This window comes from Cetorhinus maximus, chromosome 4, assembly GCF_964194155.1.
Source record: "Cetorhinus maximus chromosome 4, sCetMax3.hap1.1, whole genome shotgun sequence".
In the NCBI taxonomy this organism is placed as follows: Eukaryota; Metazoa; Chordata; class Chondrichthyes; order Lamniformes; family Cetorhinidae; genus Cetorhinus; species Cetorhinus maximus.
The window spans coordinates 63,282,815-63,300,937 of NC_135882.1; the positions used below are offsets into that span (position 1 = coordinate 63,282,815).

General features: G+C 39.7%; 1 protein-coding gene across 2 annotated transcripts in view; it reads left to right on the top strand.

Annotated features, from left to right (window-relative positions):
• Positions 1-18,123, top strand: part of LOC144679644 (lethal(3)malignant brain tumor-like protein 4) — a 392,935-nt gene that overhangs the window by 72,007 nt on the left and 302,805 nt on the right. For both annotated transcript variants that reach the window (XM_078540227.1, XM_078540226.1), the window contains exons 6-9: positions 3,246-3,396; positions 6,053-6,185; positions 8,315-8,429; positions 12,413-12,507. In XM_078540227.1, the coding sequence (XP_078396353.1) occupies positions 3,246-3,396; positions 6,053-6,185; positions 8,315-8,429; positions 12,413-12,507 (494 nt within the window). The remainder of the gene's footprint in view (positions 1-3,245; positions 3,397-6,052; positions 6,186-8,314; positions 8,430-12,412; positions 12,508-18,123) is intronic.

Below are 18,123 nucleotides of genomic sequence, written 5' to 3' on the forward strand. Positions count from 1 at the left end.
GGAGAAAAGAAGGCTGAGAGGAGACTTGATAGAGGTATTCAAGATTCTGAAGGGTATGGACCGGGTAAATAGAAACTGTTCCCACTCAAGAGAACATCAAGAATTAGAGGGCACAGATTCAAAATAATTGGCAAAAAGAGTAAATGTGATGTGAGGAAAATTTTTTCACCCAGAGAAAGTTGGAGTCTGGAACAAATTTGCTGAAAGGGTGGTGGAGGCAGGTTCGATCGAGGTATTCAAAAGGGACTTAGATTGCTACCTGAAAAGAATGAATGTACAAGGTTATGGGGATACGGCAGGGGAGTGCAACTAGGTGGAATGCTCTTTCAGAGAGCCAGTGTAGACTTGATGGACCGAATAGCCTCCTTCTGCACTGTAATGATACTGTGAGGCCCAAATTCCAATTTCAATCTGGCCTTGGGCCTATCTGTTCAGGTATGCTAGGCCCAGGTTTAAGTTCCTTACTACAGGGCATTATCTGGATCGTTGCTGCTCCTGACCACGAGAAACCCCGTTGTTCTGGCCCCGGCCTCTTTTCTGTCTTTGGTTTAATGAAGCCCGATGCCCAGGTTCTGGAGCTCATTGGATCTCATCGCTTGTGGGCAGCGTAATTATCCTGCATGGTGTGTGATACATAGGAATGTAGGAACAGGAGAAGGCCATTCAGCCCGTCGAGCCTGTTCTGCCATTCAATATGATCATAGCTGATCAGGCACTTCAATGCCTTTCACGCACACTATCTCCATAACCCTCTACAATACATGCCCAAAACCATAGCTAGTGCTGCAAAATGAAACATTTCCTATTTTTGATGCTCACTGTTGACATCAAGCATTGCTAGGTCAGTTATACCATGGCCAAATGCACAGTAAAATTCTCTGCCCCAATTACATTGCTTGTCCCCAGTTCCTTACCTCTCCAGTGTGAATTATTCCATGTTCTACACCAGCCAGCCTTTTACCAAGCTTAATGTTTAAAATGTGGACAATTTTTGGTGTGAATTAGCATCTCTGATGTTAATGGGTTGAGATTGGCCAAACGTGTTTCACGTAGGATCTTGTGGTTAAACAGGGGAACCTTGATTCCTACCAGTCTCGGCTGGATCTCTAAGCCTAGCGAGGAAGGACAGTACATAAAATAGATTTCTGCTTGAGGGCTTGATGCAGCAAGTGCCAAATCTAGTATGTGATGGCAAGCGTAGGTAATTCTCAAAGAAAGGAAGCTAAATTAGAAATAGGATTGCCTGGAAAATGGTTCTGTATCCCATAGTGCCATCAGCAGAACTCTGTGACCATGTTTTGGTGATGCATAGTGCACAACAGTAAAGAAGGAAAATACACACAAAAAGAAGCTTCCTCCATTGTTTCTCTTTGTGGGAAACCAAGGATCCTCATGGACAACAGTCATGGGGCATTCTTGATCGAGGCCATCTCTCTTATATAAGTAAAGATATATTTCCAAATGAAAAGTAGAGAGGAATAAATTCTTTGTGAAGAAAAAATATACAGTATTTAATTAAGCATTCCAAGGAAAGCGTTTAAAATAGTCCTTCATTTGTCAGTTGGAGAATTCCGTACATCTCTCACAGGATCACAGAATTCTAACAACAGCATCAAAATAAAACAGTGTCACAAATCCTTCAAAAATATTAGAGATTCAAGTTATACATCTAATTGATGCCAAGATGGGTTTAGAAACTTAATGTTAGGAGGAAAAAACAGTTTTGAGGCTCTGGGAAAGAATAAGCATAAGTCTGAAGAAAGAAACAAAGAACTTGCATTTATATAGTGCCTTTCGTGGTTTCAGGATGTCCCAAAGCACTTCATAGGCAGTGAAATACTTTTGAAGTGTGGTCATGGTTACAACTTAGGGAAGCATGGCAACTAACTTGTGTAAAAGAATTCATGAATAGCAATGCGATAAATGTCCTGATATTATGTTTTAGTGCTATAATTATGTTTTAGTGATATTGATTGAGGGATTGATGTTGGCAAGGGCACCTATTTAACAAATGCATGAATGAAAGAAGTGTGTGTTTTTATTGCAATCCCTGTACACAGAGGGTTATCAAAATGATTTACAGCACAATGGACAGACAGTGTTACCAAGCAGTGGGAGAAAGGAATGACTTAGGGTTGTGGTGGGAAATGAAAGAGTGATTTTAACTGGGCTTTTGAAAACTGGAAATGGGCTGAAGCAGAGTTTCATGGGGTGTAGTGACAAGAAGGAGCAGGAGAAAAAAGTGGGCTGGTGGCAGCAAAACAGATAGCACATAGAGGGTCAAATGCTGGAGGAGACCCCTGAAGTAGGGTGGACGAGACCATGGAGGACAAAGATTGTAAAGTTATGTCATGAAGCTATTAATGTATACAATATTATTGGAAAATACTTTTCTTTTAAAATAGAGGTTTAGTCTTTGGGTGTGTCTTAATTGGATTAAAGTCAGCTAGTCTGGGTGCTTTGATGCGTACTAGTTTTGAGATGTAAGAGAGGTAGAGTGTATTTGCATTTTTTGAATAGAGCATTCAAAAAGTGGGGTGAAATCTGGCACCTCGCTAGTAGAGACCAAGCAATATGTTTATATTACTAATAAAATTGGTACTATGAAAGGGGTTTTCTTGTTAGAATAGGTGGAATTCAAAGAGGCTGATGATACAATGAGAATTTACATTCAATGAGCTGCGCTAGGTATAACTTCAGTTTTTGTGTGTGCAGAGCAGAGGCAATGTAAGATCAAAGTAGCTGTAAATTTACAATTGTCTTCACAGGAACCAAAGTGAAAGGAACCTCATTTTGAATTCGTAAGGTGAAAATGCTTTGCCTGGTTAAGTCTATGGGTTGCTGTTGCCTTAATGGAGATTAGTTTGGGAATTTGTTAAAAGTTATGATAGAAATTTCTAGCTATGTGTATATATTTAACTTGTGTAAATTAATAAAATGTTTAATTTAGTTTAATATGAAACCTCTCGAGAACTGGTGGTTTGATTCCTGAATTTAGAGCTGCACCTCAAACATACCACTTAAAAATATAGGTTATGATAGTTGTTTAAAGTTTCCCGCTAGGATTTTTAAATAACTCAGCTTTACCAAACTGCTGGGTCGTAACAGTTAATTCACTGGAGCATGAGAACTTGGTAATGATGAGTGGTGAGGGTGACGGTATTGATGCAGTAATGAAGTGTGACTGTTGTATTTTCATTATCATATTGAATTGCTCACTATTTCCTTCTTGTGTGTCACAACAGAAGGCATTATTGAAGGTCGTTGCACAAATGACTTGTCCCACATGGAAGGCATCTGCTGCTGTGTAAGCTGTGGAAGGTATGGGGCAATGGAGGAGTTCAATCAACATGATTGCTTCTGTGCCACAAACTGTCAGCAGCAATACAAAGATAAGTAAGTAGGAGTGAAAAGCTACTTCAAGAGACTCAGCAAAACCCAATACCAAAATAAAGAGCTTTCTGTTTTTATAGTGGGCCTGTAATTTGGGAACAGAATTTTAAAGACCAAAACTGTCACCACACTGTATAATGGCAGTTTCAAGCCAAGTAGAATTGTAAGTGTATAATTAGGTCCATAGAGTACAATTCTGAGGAAGTAATCATGAGCTGCTGAAGAAGTGGTGCGACCACACTTCAAATATTGAAGTAAATATTGTGAATTAGTGCTTCTGGTGCAGAACTTAGTGTGACGAGAGCCTGTATCGAAAATTTAGGTGCAGAAATCAATGCATTTTGCATGGTTTTCAAGGTTATAAATTAAACCCGATTTGTTATGCTATAAATGCTCAATGCCTGTCTACTCTGGGGTTGAATTTCCTCAGGGTCTGTTCCGCCTTTCTGCCGTAACCTTGGCAGAAGAGCCATAGAAACCCTGGAAAAGTGGCTTAAACACTGTGAAGTGCTGGCTGCCAGGTCTCTGTGGGAGTTTGAAATAAAAACAGAAAATGCTGGAGATGCTCAGGAGGTCTGGCAGTATCTATAGAGAGACCAACAAAGTTGATGTTTCAGGTTGATGATCTTTCACAGAACTCTGTGGGAGTTTCTTGGGTCAAGTGATCCTTGCCTAGTTGTGCTGGATAGTGAGATGGCTGTGTAATTGCTTTCACCACATTCAGTACTACAGTGTCTGCTTTGTCCTGCCCACTTTCTGTCACATCTGTCTGTGGAGGGAGGGGCTTCATGGGCTGAATACAGCAGATAGATAATGGACTACAGTAGATGTGGTGTATATTAATTTTCAGAACCTGTCTGATAATATGTTTCATAAAATTTAGTAATATGGATAGAAAGGTGGTCAACAGAAAGAAAGCCAAGAGTTAGGGTACATTGGTGTTGCTTGGAATGGAGAAGTATTGCATGTGAAGTACCCCAGGAGTCAGTGCTGAGTGCACCTTTGTTCTTGCTATATATCAATGATTTAGTTACTACTGAAATTTACTGAGAACACTCTAAAGTTGTGGTTTTGGCAAATAGCGAGGATGGCATGCTGGCTATTCAGGGTTAACTCATGCATTTCTAAACGTTCATTAATTTTATCACAAAATATAGATTCTAAATGTTTGCCCAGAACTGAGACTAACTGATCAATAGGTTACACAGTTTACCCTTCTTTCTTCTTGAACAGGAATGATAGATGGACTATTCTCTCGCCCCATGGTGCTAGTCTTGGCTGAAGAATGGCATTCTTACTTCCAAGTTAGGTTTTTAAGTTCAAGCCCCACTCCAGGCTTGAGTAGATAATCCCATTGACACTCCATTGAAGTTCTGAAGGAGTGTTGTACTGTTGGAGATGCCGTTTTTCAGATGAGATCCTGTGTTTGGGGTCCTGTGTTAGCATAAACTCCCAATAGCACTTATTCCTCACAATGATTAAACTCCACTTAAACACTTCACCCGAACATACAGGGGCAACTAGGGATGGGCAATAAATGCTGGCCCAGCCAACGAAGCCCATGTCCCGAGAATGAATTTAAAAGAAACATTTTGGGAGGGAAGAACCTACCCAGTTGAACCTCAACAATGAGCTTCCTTTGAGGCTAATGTGCAAACTGTTCTGTTTTCTTACTGTGAGTTACTTCTTTTAAAATCAAAGTCAAAGGAATAAAATTTGAGAGGGGTGGGGGTGTGTGGAATGAGGTTTGTAAGTTTGGAGAAGTTGCAGAAATAGAGGGGGACAAGGACATGAACACATTTAATCCAAGGATGAGAATTTAAAATGTTCATGTTATGGGTGACTAATTATGGTAAATTTCCAAATTCCCAAGAACAAAAAGAGGAACTTCACTGTCTAACCTCCCCCTCCTCTTATTCCTGCACCATTGCTCTTTATATCCACAATAATTGCCCTGTTCCTCCACCTACTTTTGGCTCAATAGTGCTGCCCTCTTAAAAGATTCCTTCAAGTTTTCAGATTTACATTCCTCAGGATTCCTGGGGCATTCTACAGGGATGGAGTGGAGTTGGGCCTACACCTGTGGTGTGTGTAGACCCAACCATCCCATGCAGCTGAGGCACCTCCTTGTCCTTGAAGAATCGCCGTGGCGTGTCTCAGTGCAGGGCACCCAGTAATTCTTGTTACAAGATTATGATCATAATAGTTATTAACAGGTCAAGCTATTTTAGATTAGATGGGGTTAATTTGATTCGGGTTTAATTTATTTCACGTTCTAAGACTGCATGAAGCACAATACTAACCCAGCTATTTCTCATGAATGAGATGATATCCGGATTTCACTATCAGAAATTACTCTGTGACCTGCATTATTTTAGAAAAAAGCATAGTGTGAAATCTTTTTTATAAATATATAACTATCAAATTATAATGCAGTACTTGACAGTTATGAATCTAGGATGTTCTGCTTAATTTTTCCATAGCCTGTTTACCTTTGTTTTCAGTGGTGTCCTTATAAAGGTATCCATGTAAAAACCTGAGAATGATCAAACGTGACAATATTAAATAATTGTAACCTTAGTAAAATACTTCAACTTGTGTGTAATGTTTTTGGAGCTTGTTTATCTAAGTCATATTTCAATGTAAGATTCTTCAACAGACAACCCACTGTGTACCATGCACCAGTGAAGCAAAATGCTGGAACAATGCTGAAAAGTGTCAAAAAACGAAAGACAAAAGTGAGTGTGAACCCAAAGGAAGACTCTGATGAAGATTTTGAAGATGGCCACATGGTTTGTTGATATCTGTAGATATTTACCTGATTATACAGAGGCATATTTTAAGAAGTGATAATGAGGTTTAAAGTTTTTATTTTGCAGTGGTCTGCTTCCCATGTTGTGTTTGCATGACAATTTTGATGTTGGCAGGAAGCTTTTCACCAATGCAAAATTTGTAATATAAATGTGGCCACACCCCAAACCATAGCAGCCAGGCAGTCACAAAACCCTTTTGATTCAAGCTCCTTGGGTGTGTGCATACAGAAGTAAGATGGTGTCAGAATCTCATCTCACCTGCATCCTGATCCTGCTTCTGTGTCAACTCCAGATTCAGGCCCAGTCCCAACCACTTTGGTACCTCTAAAGAAGTGGGTTAGAGGTCTGATAATATGGGTCTCTCCCCTTCCCCCTCCAATTTCTTCTTCACTGCACCAGAGAACTGAGAACAAGGTGAAATGGAACTGAAAATCTACCCACCAGATGGTGCAAACAATGTAATGCTTGGCTGGAACTGATATTTCCTTTCCAAGCTAAGATTGGTAACTGCAATATAAGCATCATTTACAGGTCAAGTGCAAACTCAGCAATGAGTGATTATTAAACTGTGTTTGTGAGTCAAATGAGAAGCAAAGACTACATTGATTATACAACGCCTAAATAATGCTATAATCTCTCACTACTGAGACCCCACATTTGCTCTGAGTTTGCCCACCATTGTTGCTTTGAGTCTGTTGGCATTCTTGTAATTGATTTTCTTATACAACTACAGCACACTACTAATCCAAACATTAGTTAGCGGTAGATCAGGGATCTGAATGGCGCTTTTGCTTTGAAAAATGTTTCCTGCTGGTGAAAACTGCTTTTTATAATTGAACAGGTATAAATGGGAGCATTTCTTTTAAACAAACACAGAATAAATGTTTCAGTTTTTGTAGCCTCTGCAAAATAAGCAGTTAGATTTATTCTTCATTTATTTATTAGTTCTGTTCTGGCACACCTCTTCATTTAGATGCTAGGCCTTCTGAGGTGCTGGTAGCATGGTTCCTCAACCAAAGGCAGGTATTTTCTGTCCCAGTGCACAGCTATACCTGATTTCTTATCACAACCCCATCACTCTCTTTATCATTTGTGCTATGCATCAACTTAAACTCTCCACTAAAGCATCCTTTGTGGGTGCGTGGCCCTGTCTTGGCACCTGGTAGAAGAAGAAAGCAATGATGCAATGGATGCATTGAACATGGGGAAAGGGAGGATGAAAGCACTGGATGCTGTATCAAAGTCTGCATCAAAAAATGATGAGATTTTTTTAACATCTAAAATCAGTGAATTTATGTTAACTGGTCATGTGAAAAGCAAACATTTTAGCTGAGTATTGTATGAAATGTTTGTGATGCTTGAGAGATAAATAATTGCAGTAGTATAAACATGAATAATGGAATGCGTTGTACAATTTAATTGAAACAAAGAAACTCCAAAAAAGGAATACTTGAGTGAAGAAAAGCAGATCTACACTAGTGATTAAATCTGTATAATACAAACTAGGTTTTGAAAAATTCAAATTTAACATCAGACAAATATAAGAACTGTACTTTTGCTTGCAATGAACAATTTCAGGTTAAACTTGATATTCAGTGTTGCAAATGATTACTGTGGATTACATCGAGAATGATCTAGGTCAGATTTCTGAGAGCTTTGATAAAGAATTAACAGGCTTCAGACTGACCACATTTTCCCCATTTATTTGAGAGATACTACATTGAAAACCTTCATGCTTAATGTTGCATATTTCTGCAAATAATTGGTTTATTTAGTGCAACATTAACATTCCATTGGAAAATGGTAATCTTATTATATTAAAATCAAAAGCCCTAGTGGGTCATTTTAATTTAGAACAAATTAAGTTATCATGTGGTAACAAAAACGCATTACTGTAGTGCAAATTGCAAATGTATCCAGTGTGCCCAGGGTGTTAATTTTTGATTGAATGTAGAAGGGATCATTTTATGCAACCACAGAAACTTAAGGCATGCCACATGTGATGTTATCAGACAAGGTGCAAAATGCAACTTTTAAAAAGACAGCCTGACACTTTCTTTTGAGCTGCATTTCATGAGTGGAACGTTATTAATTTGATTCTGCTGCAGGAAGAAGGGCAAGATGATGGAAAAATGAAGATAAAAATGTCTGCGGTGCTGACTAACCACAGTAACTTCAAAAACAATCGGCTTTCTGACCCAGATTCCAAGTTCTCTAAACAGGGTATTCAACATTTTTATTTGAAACATATTGCATTATTATTCTATGTGAAGTATGTTATATACAATTTAGTCAGATTTATTTAACTTGTGGCATCTGTTATGATCACCATAGAGACTGATAACTTGAAAAAAGATACTTGAGTTTCCAATGACTGACTGGAAGGATCACATGACAAGATTTCAGGCTTTAAGACTTTTTACTGTAACAGATAAACTAAAAGCAACATTGTCTAAACACTATTCAGAAGGCAATTTATAACTTAGACTACAGAAAGGTTCCCCCATTTAACTTGCAAAACGATCAAAAATTTATGCCACGGTTATACTTCACCCTGGCTCTTAAGTGGTCACTTTATTCTTCCAAACCAGTCCAAAGCTATTCTTTGCTTCCGAGGACTTGTTTTGTTTTCCTTTCCCAGCCAGGTAACTTCTAATCCCAGAACTGACTTTCACTTGGGGTTACCCTGTGAGGGTTATCCTCCCTCTAGCCAAGCTAGGTGAATCGTCCCGCCTTGTTTAAATCCCCATAAACCTGGTCTCTTCAATCTGAGCATGAGCTCCCACCCATATTCTGCTTGGTGAATAATAGAATCAGTCATTCCTTAGGTGCAGAACTGGCTGCCTTAATCTCTCTGCTCTTCTTCTCTCTCACATGCTTTCGCTCTCTCGCGCTCTTGCTCTTCTTTTTCTCACTCTCAGGTTCCTATAGACTGACCTGTCTGCAAGGTTCAGAGAAATATTAAGAAACCTGCAACTCAGTATCACAATGGCTTTCCCCTCATGGCAACTTTAATCACTTGGGCCTTGTATCCAAGTAGAAATGTTAATTAGCTATCTGCTAAACTCCCCAACTCCATTATATCTTGGAATTAAATGGACAGTTTAAAGTATAAATGTTTGTAAAACCTGACATTCCTAACACCTCACTGTGTAGACTTGGAGGCTAGCAATCTACCTATAATCATCACATATGCTCTTGCCATTGTCCACAGGTGTGAACATCCTGTACCCTCTTCCCAATAATCAACCTGCCACCCACCCCTCTTAACCAAGCTCCCCAAGCTTGTTGTCAGAAAGAATTCAGAACCCCTTCATTCCTGCATTTTACCCCAAGTTAAAAAGACAGTCTCAAAACATAACAATCTTATAAACTTTGTATTAGTAACACATCTTTATGCCACAACTGGAGCATATATATGCAAAGTGCTGGTCATAGGTATTGTTATGGCACAACCGATGGTAAATGCTGAGTTCAAATCCCAAAGGGAAACGTGAGACAACTGCCACAACTTGTTTTGCAATTTGTATAAATTTCAAGAGGCGCACCTTGAATTCATTAGTAATAAGAGTACCAAGTCTTATAGGTTTCTTACAAAACTAAATTAAACCTTTATTTATAGAATAAATGATTTTTAATACATACGTAAATCGACAAATTACTATTATGATAATTTCTAAAACCCCTAATTAGTCTAACTCCCAGTTGTACTTTTGTTAATGCAACAGTAAGATTCAGAAATTTTAAAAGACCCAGGCAAAGAAACATGATACCCTGAACAATCCAATTCAAAGTAAGCTTTCTTAACTTCAGTTCGTTGTAGACAGTAGCTTGAGGAGTAGATGCTGAAGGCATTTCACATTGTTAGATCTTAGAACGCATATCCTTACATATAGCCTTTGCTCCTTCCTCTTTTTCTCCTTTGAATGCAAATTCCTATTGTTTCACTATGTTTTTGGACTTTACTTACCTGATCATAAAAATCTCTCATTGTGCTAATTTTACCAGTAATCTTTGGGAAAAATAAACACACTGTTTCTGAACTTCACCTGGCTAAGTGACACATTTCACCCCTCCTTTGAAAACAATCGAGTCTAGTTTATTTAAAAATGCAAATGTCCTTTTACACCTTACATTCTAACCTTCTCCCATGTTCACCTACTTAACATTTCAAACCTAGCTCATCTTCTAAAACATCAACGCCTTCAGACCAGCTACCTTTAATCCAATTAAGTCTCACACACACACACACAGACACTATTTTGCAATAAATTCCAATAACATTATGAGAACTATTATATCTTCCTGACAGTATAAACTCTAACTGATGGTTCTAAATTGTTGTTTCTTTTTGGTGTGTTGAATACTCATTTGAAAGGACATTCAGTAACCATCAGACTTAGAGATCAGAAATTTAACTTCTTTTTGAAATGGGTTTGTGATATTAGGGGTCAATCCGCTATTGATTATAAACTGAATTAATTATTTTATTTATAGAACCTGCCTGAAATCATAGATATAAATGGAATGAAAATTCAGTTGGGTTCTATAAAATACAGGTGATCCGCACACCAGATTAATACCCAAGTGATGAAGGTGAAACACTGTGTCTCTCAGTGCATAGGATAGCATTGCAATGGATTGGATGACCCTAAGCTTGAAAAAAGGGGTCAAAGCATGAAGCCTCAAATTACAGACCTATGATTGTGAGGGAAGTGTTCGAGGCTTTGAGAGTTTGATTAAAGGGACCCAGCATAGGTTCAGAAGGTGCCAGATGAAATTCACCACAGTTGGTGTAAAGTCATGAAATTAGGCAGAAGAAGGAAGAGCTTAAACAGTAACATTCATGAGATAACAAAACAGGAGAGGGATCTGAGGGTTTGATAGATAGGGTCATTAATGCTAACTGTTAAACTGGTGCTCTAGAACGTAAATAAGGTTCAGTTGTATAACTAGGGATGTGACTTAAAAGTCAAAGAAGAGGACCTTGACGTTTCTCTGACTTTGCTGAGATTACATCTAGAGAATTGTGTTTACTTCTAGCATCTCTATTACCAAAAAAACGTAAAGGAGGGTCTCCAGTGAAGTGTCACGTGGCACATATCTAAACGTAGAGAGTTGAGCTACAAGGAAAAAATATTGACTTGGTATGTTAGTTGTTGGAAAGGAATGTAAAGAACATGAAAGAGATCTTTGAGATTTTCACTAGAACGAAAACTTGCATCCTGAAAAGTTTTTCTGTTGGGCCTAGAGTTTGAGGACTAGAAGACTCAATTTAAAGTTAAGGGTATCAAAGTAAAACACACATTTGTTTCCTGATTATTGATGAGGTTGGTGGAAGAGAAAATCTTGGCAGGTTTTGAGAGAGAATTAGTTAAATTCTTATTAACCAAATAGGATTCAGGAGCATTACTTCTAAACCATAGGAAACCAACGGGGATGTTTGGAAGAATAGCTGATTCATCCAATTGCCTTTTCTGCCTAAGCCATATTTTAATTATATTTACAAATGAGTTGCGTTCATTCATTAATTCATGACAGTGGACCTATGAAATTCTTGTGTAAAACAAAAAGCAAGATACTGCATTTTTGGCTGTTGCGGAGTTCGGTGCCTTCTGGCAAGGTAGGACTTCTGGTAACGACAGAGATGCATCCGTGACCCAAGCTCATTATTTGGCCTCAACCAGTTTAAATAATTTTGGCAAGCTCCAAGGCCTCCTATGGGGAGTCCCTGTGGATGGGGGTAGAGTTAACTGTAGCTAATGGCCTTTGTGCTGCCAGGTGACGTTAAAATATCCTTTTTTTTCCCCAGGTTGGATTACAGGTTAATTGCACAGAATTTCCAGTCTTTAACATTCAGTGCATCCTAGCATCACTATAGAGGTGCTGGATGCCATGACAAAGCAGGTGTCCCCCAGGTCCAGTGTTGCTCTGGCGAAAATGACAGAAATAACATTGGATAGCAAACTTTATTTATTTGAATATCATTAGAATATGCCTACCAGTGTACAGGAAGATATATTGCCAAAAATTACAATGCTATACAAGACGTGCTGAAAATTTTATCAGTTACCCAGTGAATTGAGTGCACTTGAGCTAAATTGGTGGTATCTACTTCTAACACCGTGGGATATTGACTTACATATCCTAATCTTGAATTTTTCTTTGTTCTTTGTTGTAACAAAATGTATTCTTTCTCTTGTTAGCCACACCGCTTACTGGAAAGAAAAAGGCTTGGTCATGGGTACAATATCTTGAAGAAGAGAAAGCATTAGCAGCTCCCCCCAAACTATTTAAAGAGGTACAGTTATCTTGATTTCAGAATACTTAATAAATTCTTAATATACAAACGTTCACTTCTGTCTATTTAACTTGCTAATTTTTAATCTAATTATCCATCTGTCTACTGATATAATTAAAAGACTTGTAACCAAGGAGTCACAATTCTGAAACACATCATATCTCAAAGGTGTCATGGATCCATTGACCAAAACATTGATTGATTGATCTGATTAACTGGGAGCAGTAGCATGATTTTTGAGACCCTGTCGGGTGTGTGTCCAATTTGTAGAGTGCTTGATTTTCCAATGGGGTATTTTGGGATTGAATGCTCAGGCTTTATTTTAATATTTAGGTGCAATGATAAAGCCTTTGATAGAAAATGTTATGTCTTTGGGTGAGGTTCTTCCCTCAGCATAAGCATTGGTATGTGGGAGTCCCAGGACCTAACCAGCTGAAGCAGGCTTCTTAGAGAGTCTTTCAATTCATGTTTCTTTCATTTTCATGAGTCCTGTGCTGCAATTTGCTCTCCACACTGGTGTTAGGAAATAGAGGTAGTTTAAGTAAGTTATATTGGTATTTGTAGGTGTTAGGAATGAGTTTTACTTGAAAGTTTAAGTTTGATTAGTATTTCCGTATCTGTGTGTTAAGAAAGGTCAAATTGAGTTTTAGTTTCACTTTAAAAAGGTGCCGGCATTTATAATGAGGTTTTTTACAACTCTAAGCTAAATTAAACAAATAAGGGTAGGAGAATTGGACTGTTGCCTAGCAATAGGGGTCCAGAGAGGCAGATCCCTCCCATAGAGACACACACAAAAACTAAAGAAACAGCAGTTTTAAGTTTAGTTTGAAGCCAGGACCCCAGAGAGACAGGACACTGGGAGAGGGAGCTGCAGATTTCCCAAAAGAACAAAAAGGTCCCAAGACCAAAGGAGTGATACAGAAACAGGGGAAAGTCCAAAGAAAACCTTCTAGTCAAATGAAGGACAGGAACCTGGAAAAGGTCCTATTAATGAAGTGAAGAGTGAGGGGCAGAGAGAAAGGCTCCAAGCTTCAGATTTAAAGAAAGAAAAGCTGCAGAAAGCAGATTTAAAATGAGAACAGCTTGCAAGAGGCAAGAAGGTCCAAAGAGACAATTGAAGTTCTGTAACTCTTTCATGCGGCCATGTGAAACAATAGTGGTACTGTCGTCAGCTGAGTCATTGAGAGAGTGTGCGTGGAAGACAGCTTGAATGCATGTGGTGACCCAGGGAAGAGGAACATCAGAAGCAGAGTTCAAAACCCTGCAGGTGAACCCTTGCAGAAGGCGTGTGAGAGAAAGTTTTGGTTTGGGAGAGGATTCCAAGGCAAGTTCTTAGAGAGCGGAGATTGCAAACCCTCATGTGAAAGACGGAGTGCAGTGAGACTGGTGGGCTCAAGGTGTGACAAGCACCTGGGGGGAGTTGAGGAGAGATCCATAGCATCTGGTTGAGATGACATGTTTCACTTGGTTTCCGAGTATGGTGCGTCTGAACACATGGTGCCTATTGGTTTACATGGACTATATTTACTGTGAACATTAGAGTACAAGATAACTTTCATAACTTGTGTTATCCTTACAAATCTATATATCTGTAAAGGTATAGTTGTGGGTGAAGGAATATTGTAATATAATTCATCTTTTCTTTAATAAATGTTTTATTCTTTTGTTAAAAGTTCACCAGCTGACTCCTGTGACTCTGTTCAGTAGCCACTCTCCATGTATCTAAACAAGCAAGTAAAATTTAGGATCTATCAAGCTGGGTTCCACTCTGGGATCAGGCTTGTCCAGGGGTAACCTCAGCTGGGATCATAACAATTGGTTAGTTTTGCAGAGCTTGTTTTATCTTTTGGGTTCTTTACCCTGGAGTTATTTTTCTTTATTATTCGTGCCTCTTTTTGGCATTTTAAAACTTAAAACTTATATTTGTGTCATGCCTTTCACAACCTCAGAATGTCCAAAAGCATTTTACAGCTAATGAAGTGTAGTCACTACTGTAATGTAGGAAATCCAATTTACGCACAGCAAGACCCCACAAATGACAATGTGATAATGACCAGATGTTGGTTGTGAGATAAATAATGGCTTGGGCACCTTCCTCAGGGTAATCTTCAATGTCCTTCAATTTTTTTATTCATTCGTGGGATGTGAGTGTTGCTAGCAAGGCCAGCATGTATTGTCCACCCTTAATTATCTTTGAGAGGGTGGTGGTGAACTGCCTTCTTGAACTGCTGCAGTTTGTGTGGTCTAGGTACATCCACAGTGCTGTTAGGGAGAGAGTTCCAGGATTTTGACTGAGCGACAGTACAGGAGCAGCAATATAGTTCCAAATTAAGGCATTGTTTGGCTTGGAGTGGAACTTTCAGGGGGTGGGGTTTCCATCTGTCTATTCCCTTGTGTTACAACCTCAGCTGAGGTTACCCCTGGATAAGCCTGATCCCAGAGTAGAACCCAGCTTGATAGATCCTAACTTTTATTTGTTTGTTTAGATACATGGAGAGTAGCTACTGAACAGAGGTCAGCTGATGAACTTTCAACAAAACTATAAAACATTTATTCAACAAGAAAAGACGAACTATATTACAATACTCCTTCACCCACAACTATACCTTTACAGATGTATACAGATTTGTAAGGATAACACAAGTTACCAAAGCTATCTTATACTCTAATGTGCACAGTAAGTACACAGTCCATGTACACCTATGGCACCCTGTGGTCAGACACACCACACTCTGAAACCAAGTGACAGATATCACCTCAACCAGATGCTATGGATCCCTCCTCAACTACCCCCTAGACGCTTGTCACATCGTAAACCAACCAGTCTCACTGAACTCTGTCCTTCACACGAGGGTTTCCAATTTCCACTCTCCAAGGACCCGCCTTGGAATCTTCTCCCAAACCGACACTTGCTCTCAGACACCTTCTGCAAAGGTTCATCTCCAGGGTTTCAAACTATCTTCCTGATGTTCCTCTTCCCTGGGTCACCACATGCATTCAAGCTGTCTTACATGCACTCTGTCTCACCAACTCAGGTGTCAACAGTACACCACTGCTTCACATGCCCATAGCAAAGAGCTACAGACCTTCAGTTGTCTCTTTGGATCTTCTGGCCTCTTTCAATCTGTTCTCACTTTAAATCTGCTTTCTGCAGCTTTTGTCTCTTTAAATCTGAAGCATGGAGCCTTTCTCTCTGCCCCTCACTCTTAACTTCACTTAACAGGACCTTTTCCCAGGTTCTTGTCCTTCTTTGACTAGAAGATCTTCTTTGGACTTCCTTTTCTTCGACTCGCCTGGATTTTTGGGGTTTTTCTTTAGCTTGGGCTTGACTCTTTGTCCCCTTTGCTCTAGTTTCTCCTGGCAGAAACTTTCAGAACCAACTGCACTCAAAACAGCTTTCAAAACAGCAGCTGTTTCTCTTCTGTGTGTGTGTCTGTGGGAGGGTCCCTGTTGCTAGGCAACAGTCCAATCCTTCCACCCTTGTATGTTTACCTTCTCTTTAGGGTTCATAAAACTCCTCATTAGAAATGCAAGCACTTTTTTAAAGTGAAACTAAATTGCCATTTGACCTTTCTTAACACACAGATTCGGAAATACAAATCAAACTTAAACAATAAAGCTAAAACCCGTTCCTAACACCCACAAATACCAATATAACTTAGTAAACTATCTTGAGTTCCTAACACCTTGTCCTTCTAAGTGGTAGAGCTAGGGGTTTGGAAGATGCTGTTGAAGAAGGCTTGGTGAGTTGTTGCAGTGAATCATGCAGATGATGCACACACCTGTCACTATGTTTGTTGGTGGAGGGAGTTACTGTTTAAGTTGATGGATGGGATGCTGATCTAGCAGGCAGCTTTGTCCTGGATAGTGTTCAACTTGAGTGTTGTTGGAGTGACACTCATCCAGGCAAGTGGACTATACCATCACACACCTGACTTGTGTCTTGTAGATTTGGGGAGTCAGGGGGTAAGTTACTTGCCACAGAAGTCCCAGCCTTTGACCTGCTCTTGTAGCCACAGTATTTATATGGCTGGTCCAGCCAAGTTTCTAGTTCATGGTAATCCCCAGGATGTTGATTATGGGAGAATCAGCAATGGTAATGCTGTTGAATGTCAAGTGGAGATGATCATTGTGTGGCACTTATGTGGCACTTACCAGACCAAGCCTGAATAATGCCCAGGTCTTGCTGCATTTTGCCCCAAACAATTTGGCCACAGCCCTCGCTACCTCAGAACCTGCATTTATAAACTCTTCACAGGGGCATTATCAAACAGGATATGACACAGAGCACCAGAAAATAACGGGCAGATGCCAAGGATGTAGGTTTTAAGGAGCATCTTAAAGAAGGATAGCGAGGCAGAGAGGTTTAGGGAAGAAATTCCAGAGCTTTTGGAGCCTTGGCAGCTGAAGGCATAGCTGCCAATGGTCACATGATTAAGATCGAGAATGGGCAAGAGTTCTAGCAGTGGATGAGTTGAAGGAGCTAACAGATAGGGGCGAGCAAGATGAGAATTTGAAATCAAGGATGAGAATTTTAAAATAGAGGCATTGCTCAACTGGGAACCAACGTAGGTTGGTGATGGGTGAACTGGATTTGGTGCGACTTAGGACATGGAAAGCTAAGGTTTGGATAAACTTAAGTTTATGTGGGGTGGAAGATGGGAGACTGGACAGGAGTGCATTGGAATAGTCAAATTTAGAGGTAACAAAAGTATGGATGAGGGTTTCAGCAGATGGATTGAGGCAGGGGCAGATTCGGGTGATGTTATGGAGGATGAAATAGGCGATGTTGGTGATGGTGTGAATATGTGGTCGGGAACTCATTGTCAAGTACAATGCCAACATTACAAACAATTTGGCTCAGCATGAGATCATTGCCAGAGAGAGGAAAGGAGTTAGTGGCAAGCAAACAGAGTTCATGATGGTGACTTAAGACAATGACTTTGAACTTAGCAACATTTAGTCAGCTGCTCGTTCAGCATTGGATGTCAGACAGACAGTCTGAAATTTAGAGACAGTGGAGGGGTCATGAGAGGTGTTGGTGAGGTAGAACTGGGTGTTGTCAGTGTACATGTGCAACCTGACGTTGTGTTTTCAGATGATGTTGCTGAGGGACAGCAAATGGGAGACGACAAAGGATGGCTGCTTGGGGGACACCAGAGGTAACGTTGGGCTGCAAGAAGAGAAGCCATTGCAAATGATTCTCTGCTTTGATTAGGTAGATAGGATCGGAATCAGGCGACTGCAGTCCTATCCAGCTGGATGGCAGAGGAAAGGCGGTAGGTAACTGTGTCAAAGGCTACAGGCAGGCCGAGAAGGACGAGGAAGAATAGTTTATCTTGGGTCACACTTACATAGGCTGTCATTTGTGACTTTAGCACAAGTTGTTTTGGTACCACAGCAGGGGCAGAAACCTGAAGAGAGAGTTTTAAATATTGAGTTCTGTGAGAGATGGACATAATTTGGGAGGCAATAATAGGTTCAGTGACTTTGGAGAGGAAAGAGAGGTTGGAGATGAAGCTGTCCTTTGAATAGTTGAAAGGGTCAAGGTTTTTTTTTAACATGAAGAAAGAAAACTGTGAATGATAAACAACTAATATGGGGGCCAGGAGGCTT